Consider the following 7,237-nt stretch of genomic DNA (forward strand, 5'->3'; position numbering starts at 1 on the left):
TTCGTCCGGTAGTCTGCTTCTGGCGGCCGGCTGGGAGAGCCTGGTTGTAAGGCGGTGAAGCCCGGGGTGGATCTGCAGTGTTGTTGCAGCTGTCCGTACTTGTGTTTCGGAGGAGGGAATCGTAATTCCGTGCAATCGTACGAATGATCTGAGTGATCAGCTTCCTCCGCGAGGGGGGATGCCGGAGCGCTGCGGGTGGGCAAAGGAGGGAGTCGGCTAGTTGCTGAGACTCTGTATTGATACTGTGATGATCCCCTGGGTTATGTCTGAGGGGAGGCTCGAGTTCATCTCTTCAGTTGTCGAGCATCTTCCCCATGTGTCTCTGAGCCCTGTAAAGAGGACAAAACTTTTTGGCTTGTTATACTGAAACGTCAATTTGTTGAAGACTGTGAGTTGTTGCTCTTAGCTCAGTGATTACCAGGGCGTGTGTGTGAATAGCCGCACGTGGTAAAATGTAACGCTGCTGAGTCGTTTGTGCTGCCGTGGGACTACACTGTCTGAAACCAGTTCACCTTTGCATTGTAAACCTTCGTGGAGACGGTGTGCTTTTCTGAGAGCGCGTTTAGAGTTAGCTATCTATCATTAGCTAGATAAATCTGTAGAGCGTAGACAGGTCATCGTGAAGCCTTTTCAGCGTGTAGGGTGGCACGTGTTGCTAATGCAGAGCCTCCCTGTGCACAATGTGTGGTTTCCAGGCTGGCAGAGCACAGCGAACCTTTCTATTTCAGAATTTCAGACCCGTTCTGTGGTATCTCAGCTAATGTGACAGGTGCCTGTCTTGGAATTGGCTTAAAGCTTTCCCAGTGAATCTCTTTCTCTGGAGTTGGTGGGATTATGTGCAAAACTCCTGTCATTTTTATTAGATGCTGTGTTTATGTTTTTAAATACATCAATGGCTTGCTGTATTTCTAAGGTGGAAGTGGAAACATAAGCAATAATGTTAAATAGCCACTTCCTAAGATTCTCATTAGAAAAATGACCCTAGTGATGAGATTTTGATTAGGTCTACATGCTTTGAAAATTCAGACCAATTTCATGTGTGATTTACAAGGTGAAAGAGAAGAAGACATATAACATTAGATTCTTTAATTTAAAATGGTCTAATAATTTAGCCAGTAGTGTATCTAGAATATTATGGAGTAATTGCCATGCATATTCAGCTCCTATTCATATGAGAAAGCATTACGATGTAGGTGGATGGACTTGTTCCTGAGCTAAGGATAGGCATTTAAACATCTTTTTAATTTTAAAAAAGCTTTACATTTTCCCATAATTCTGAAAAGTTGGGGTTTTTTTTCCAAGTGAGCTGGATGTTCTGTGTTTAAATTAGTAACACTTAATAGCTGTTTGACTGCTTGTGGAATTGTTTTGCGTGTGTGCCTTTATCGAAAAGGACTTCAAAGCCAGTTATTTTCTGTTGGATGGTAATTTTGAGTCACACTAGGGTATTGCAGTAGCATGTGTTTTACCCAGATACATATGTTGTTTCTGGCTTTCCCAGTGATTGGCTGAGCTGTGTATGTAGTTGTGAAGATCTGTCTGTTTGCGGCTGCAAATGCTTCCATTTGATTTCTCCTGTGCCTAGAAGTATCCTGGGTCTTGCTCTGTTTTTCCTAACTTATTTTTTTTCTGGGGAAGACCTCTTTGTTTGCTGCTCATAAATTATAGCTACCTGCTTGTAAATTCATATGTTGTCCCTCAGTTCTGTCTGCCTTGGGCTTAGATTATCAAATTTATTTTCTTGCTACCTCCAAAACTGAAAGAGTGTAATCCATCAGGTCCTGAATTTTATTTGGCCTTTGAGATGCAAACCTCTAAGGCTGTTGGGAAGGGTGATAATTTCTTATCCTTTTGTCTTTAGCACCAGAAGGGGAAACAAATCCAGTTTAAACGCCTTGAGGCTTTTGTTCGAGATTCATGGCGCAAACAGCGAGATGACATCAGGCTGAGGCGCATGGAGCAGAGACCTGGACAGACGGCTGTACCTCAGGAGCACAAACTAGCCTTTGTTGTGCGGATTGTAGAGTAAGAAACACTTGTTACTCCTTACCTTTATTATTGCTACTATTTGTAGCTGTCATATCATTCCTAAGCAAAGGAAGGGTGATCAACCCAGACATGTCTCCTTGCAGGTAATCTGGGACCTTTTGTTGCCGTATTAGAGAAATGTGGTTACTAATAGTATTTTTTTTTTCTGATTCAGTATTAACGGAGTGAGTAGGAGGGTAAAAAGAGTGATTGAGTTGCTGCGGCTGAGAAAAAATTTCACTGGAACATTTGTTAAACTGACTCCTTTATCGCTGAAGATGCTGCGGATTGTGGAACCTTACGTGGCGTGGGGGTAAGTACCAGTCCCGTCACTTGATACTAGTTTGTATGTAAATATCGTAGCTTTTTGCTTCTCCGTCTGGTATCACAATCCATTTTGACCAGTAACGGTCAAAACTTTGTCAACTTTATATCTAAACCATGTTATTGTCCCTTTTCTCATCGTTGTAAACATAACTTGGTTACTTTCCTACCTCTATACAAAGAAGTAGGATGGGACTTCCCACTGTATCATGTCTCTCCGTTACAGAATCTGATTTTTGTTTTTGCACAGACACCCTAACCTGAAATCTGTACGAGAGCTCATCCTGAAACGGGGCCAAGCCAAGATCAAGAAAAAGAGGGTGCCTCTGACAGACAATATGCTGATAGAGGAACATTTAGGTGAGGAAGAGGATGAGAAAATGAAGTGAATCAAGGGAAGAGGCGGATGTTGAGAGTTTGCAAGCTGACCTAAGAGGGAGGCGAGGGAGAAAAATCTTGCAAGATTTGTATATGGAGGACTGGCAATTCTGGAGTAGCGTGAGGAAAGATGGTACAATTGGGCATCTCGTGTATATGTCGTTTGTGGGGGGCTTTTTGTTGTTTTGTTGGGGGTTTTTAATTTTTTTTTTATTATTATTAATTATCCTTGCAGGGGTCTATGGTATTATTTGCCTGGAAGACCTTATTCATGAAATCTACTCAGCTGGGAAGTATTTCAAAAAAGTCACAAACTTCCTCTGGCCATTCCATCTGTCAGTGGCTCGCCATGCTTCACGTAACAAAGTGGGTTTCCTCAAGGAAATGGGTAAGCCTGGCTGCAGAGGTGAAGCAATCAACCAGCTTATACGTCAGCTGAACTAGTCAGGTGAGGAATGTCTGTTGTGTAACTTCTAAATTTTATCCTTTATCTGGTTTCCTAAGAATAACTATACTGCCATCGGAGATGAGGGGGGCTCCTTTGTTTTTGATTCTTCACTGTACAGAAGTGACCCTCAAGGTAGGGGAAACTATTGAAGAGCGTGGGTCCCATTAGGTATCAGTAAATCCTATTGGACACCTCCGTAAAGGCTTGACTTCTGGGAGATTGCGTTAATTGACTTTTTTTTTCTTTCTTTCCTGTTCTTCAGGGTCTTTGTGAAAACTTCAGGATTTATAACCTGTTCCTTTTCGCATGTAGTTTTCATGGACATCTCTATGCAATGATACACTATCTCTCTTGACTGTTGGTGCCTCTATAAAAAAGGAAAAAATACACCGATGATGGTGAAGATGGACTTCGGGCTGGTCCTTAAAGAAGAAGATAAATTGTATTTGGTATAAGGAAGTGACTTGAACTTCCCGGAGCAATCTCACTTCTGCATCTCTGTTAAAACAAGGGGGTTTTTTTATATTCGTTACTGCTGGCTCTGTACCAGTCACCTGATCTCATCTTGGGTATAAAGCAGTGGTTGGCAGTTCCTGATTTCAATTTCTGTTACAGTTGACTTGCACTCACTGCTTTGATCCAGTCCTCCCCAGGGGCAGTGCTTGAAGCTGCACTCCCTGAAGTGCACCTCCTTCTAGGTATAAAGGGGTAGTGCAGTCACCTGTTTAAGAATGTTGCTGACAGGCAGAAGAAAACACTAGGTATTCCTCTGTTACCACAGCACAAGCCCTAGCAGTGAATAATGTAACATTTCTTGAAGTACCTAGATTGTATTTATTTTGAAAAGCCGTGATTTTGTGCTACTGACTTAGAACAGGCTGCCTTTTCAATTCTGCTAGATTGGGACTGCTGGAGAGAACTATTTCCTGGCAGGAAAGCCCAGAAACTTGTAGTACAGTGGTGGAGTATGTGTAATCAATGTTTTTTAAATAAACTTTTGAAGTTACACTGTTAAAACAGGAGGAGTTGTATACAACACTAGAAGAGTGAGAAAAGTTAAATATTCTGCCTGAAGTGAATTTGGCGAAGGAACTGAACAGAACCATGGAAGAGCCTGAAAGTTCTATTAACACTTAAAAGAGTTTTAAATCCCTAATTTCTTCCAGTACAAAAATGTGTGAAGAATGCAGGAGTCCTATGCTATTTAACAAATGTGGAAGGCGCTGTGCTTAATCATTAGGTCACTGTGACTATTTATACTGTTATTTGAAGACTTAAGTGAGGGCAATCAATCAATCCGTGAATGGATTTCATATTGACCCCGCTTGTTTTGAGACTCAGAGGAAACAGCTGAAGTAACAATATAAGTACGATGCCTTTAGGTTATGACAGTTATTCATAAAACCATCTAAAATACCAAGTACTACAGACTCTGAGTTAGAGAACACTATACAGTTTCAAGCTTTATTCTGTAAAACAAGAATACAAACATAGAAAACACTTGACAGACACTAGAGACATACACAGGCTTAGAACACCACCATGCCCAGAACTAGAGTCCAGCAGTCGTTAATATACAAGGCTTCATATATTTAAGATTTTCTTGATAAACAGCTGCTTTCATTTTAAAAGAGGTACAAGTAACTTCAGAATTGTTCTGTTGATTCAGTTTAGGATTGTTTCTGGTAACAAAACAGCCCAGGCTTTTAACATAAAGAACTGGCATGTCAGGAGACTTTTTTAGCGCCAGAGAGAACTTAAGCCCGCTAATAGAACGCAGTTTATAATAATCTTAAAATACTAAATTACAGGATCTGAACACAATTCTAGCAATTAATCCTAGATTTAGGCAGTTTTTCTAGTGAATGCAGTAGTTTTAACACACCATTAGTTAGGCTCATACAGTTAAGTAAGACTTTAGCTACCATCATGAATACTTATTTAGACCTCTTAAAAACCAATACCAGCTTAGTCTAGTGTTCCACCACATTATCACAGACAAATGTTGCCTTTTTTCTGTATACTTCAGCAAGAGCAACAGTAGTGATGTGTTCATGACTTAGCTGCACTATGAACAGAAACTATACAAGGTGACAGGATATATACAAAACCCCCATGGCTTAGGGAAAGGAATCCTTCTTGTAAGCCACCATACTATTTACTTTGTGGATTGTAGTAGTGAAGGAACGAAGACGAACCTCTTCCGAATTGGCTACGAATTGCGGTCCTGACTCTTCCCACTTTTCTGGCACTGCCAAATCTTTATCTGTGTATATCAGCAAGTCAAAGGCACCTGTAGGCAAGTGGAAACAAATTAGCAGTAATGCACACATAAGAAGATGGCATGTTTGAAGTTAAAGTGCATCTTCTAGAACTTGAGACGTCTACCAAGGTTCTCAGAAATTACACTGATACTAGTTATGTGAAAAGAAATAGTAGTTAAAACATGAAAACAAAGTCCTGGTTATATTCACCATATAACACGTGTTTAGTTTTCTCACACAAGTGATGTGAATTTTTTTTAAAAAAAAACGTTAAAATACCATGGAGCTGAGCTCTATGTAACATTTCATATGAATTCAATGGTTATTTATACAAGCCTGTCCACAGCTACAGTCACAAAATAATGTATTATTTATGAAAACTTAGCATTCCACAGAGTACACATACTAGTTTCATCAAGTTAGTTAGGTGACCCTGAGTTCTGTCCTGATCTGAGTCTAACAAAATGCCATCTCAGAAATGTGATGGTATATGACATGTAATAATTAAAAAGCCTCAGAAAATTGGCAGAAAATATTTTCTAAAGTGGCAAAGTTGTTGAGGTTTTCCAAAAAAAGTGTTTGATTTCTTCAGTGAAGTTAAGAATACTCACAGGCAGTTTCCAAGAGTGGCAGAAAAGTTACTGTGGCAGTTATTTGTCTGATAACAGATCGAATTTCATCCTGAATAGCTTTCTGAGATTTTTCTCGTGGTGCACTGGAAAAATAGGAAAACTGTTAAGAAAGAAAGCCTCTACTATACTGACAGTTTTCTTTAAACACATTTCTTCCTATTAAGCTCTCTTGGTCTGTTTGCTATTGGATTTTTTATAGTAGTGACACTCTTAAGCCCTAGGTAGATAGGCTTAGAAAAGTTTGTGAAGCTTCACAGTATTTGTAAGTAATGTTACATTTATTCTCAGTCTGGAATGGATGAGAACATTTTGGCATAACAACAGGAAAGCAGTAGTTCTTTAGGGCACGTACCCGAACCAGGATTTTACATACTTTGTTGAAGATTAAAAATCAAGTTTTGATCTGATGCTTTTAAAAAAAAAAAGTCAACACCTGAGGATTATGTATGCTTCAATCATATAATGACTGGTTTACTGACAGACAGAAGGAATAGCAGTAAGAAAGGTAGTAGGTTGGGTAAGGTTTGAAGGAACATCTTCCATGCTCATACTGAGAAAAGGCTATCTCGGCTGCTCTGAGAAACCAGAACAGTGCTGATGCACATAGCATTTATCTTGTGTCTGCACAGCTACTAGGTATAGGGAAGAGCGGGCGCAGAGGAACACTGTTACCCACCTCTCATCCTTTGCAGTTTTGTCACACTCTATGTCAAACTGCCACCGCTCCAGAACCTCATTGTTTTCGATACTCGAGATGACCACCACCAGGCGCTGGACAATGCACTTGTACAGCCACTCTGAAAGAAGCCACAGCGGTTGCTTGCAGTGCGGGAAAAATAAGAAGCATCAGCAGAGACAGAGCGAGGAGCGCACAGCAGCCTCCCGCCAGCGGCACTAGCTTGGCACTTTGAAGAAGCCCCCTCAGCCCCCCGGCCCGGCTCCCCCCGCCACCTTTCATCTGCTCCACCACGTTGTTGAGGTAGTTCTTCAGCTCGGGGTCGGTGGTGACGAGGAGCGTGAGCCCGTACTTCTGGACGCGGGTGAAGGTCTCGGGGGGGTAGATGCCCCGCTGGTAGAGGATGCTGTTGATTCCATAGGCTGCAACGCGCGGAAGAGAGAGGAGGGGTGTGTGCGTGAGGCGGACGGCCCCCCCCCGCCCGCGG

At 41.4% G+C, this 7,237-nt stretch overlaps 2 protein-coding genes across 2 annotated transcripts in view; one reads left to right on the forward strand and one right to left on the reverse strand.

The window, feature by feature from the left end:
- RPL7L1 (ribosomal protein L7 like 1) overlaps positions 1-4,181 on the forward strand; it is a 9,728-nt gene extending 5,547 nt beyond the window's left edge. Inside the window, exons 3-7 of the mRNA XM_009289375.2 lie at positions 1,862-2,025; positions 2,204-2,341; positions 2,603-2,712; positions 2,966-3,178; positions 3,441-4,181. Of these exons, the coding sequence (XP_009287650.1) occupies positions 1,862-2,025; positions 2,204-2,341; positions 2,603-2,712; positions 2,966-3,174 (621 nt within the window). The 3' untranslated portion in view covers positions 3,175-3,178; positions 3,441-4,181. The remainder of the gene's footprint in view (positions 1-1,861; positions 2,026-2,203; positions 2,342-2,602; positions 2,713-2,965; positions 3,179-3,440) is intronic.
- A 732-nt stretch (positions 4,182-4,913) lies between these two features.
- The window catches only part of MAD2L1 (MAD2 mitotic arrest deficient-like 1 (yeast)), a 177,818-nt gene continuing 175,494 nt past the window's right edge, over positions 4,914-7,237 (reverse strand). Inside the window, exons 2-5 of the mRNA XM_009289376.2 lie at positions 7,026-7,172; positions 6,751-6,871; positions 6,054-6,157; positions 4,914-5,471 (exon numbers count right to left, since the gene is read on the reverse strand). Of these exons, the coding sequence (XP_009287651.1) occupies positions 5,299-5,471; positions 6,054-6,157; positions 6,751-6,871; positions 7,026-7,172 (545 nt within the window). The 3' untranslated portion in view covers positions 4,914-5,298. The remainder of the gene's footprint in view (positions 5,472-6,053; positions 6,158-6,750; positions 6,872-7,025; positions 7,173-7,237) is intronic.

This window comes from Aptenodytes forsteri, unplaced genomic scaffold (assembly GCF_000699145.1).
Source record: "Aptenodytes forsteri isolate BGI_AS27 unplaced genomic scaffold, ASM69914v1 Scaffold317, whole genome shotgun sequence".
Taxonomy (NCBI): Eukaryota; Metazoa; Chordata; class Aves; order Sphenisciformes; family Spheniscidae; genus Aptenodytes; species Aptenodytes forsteri.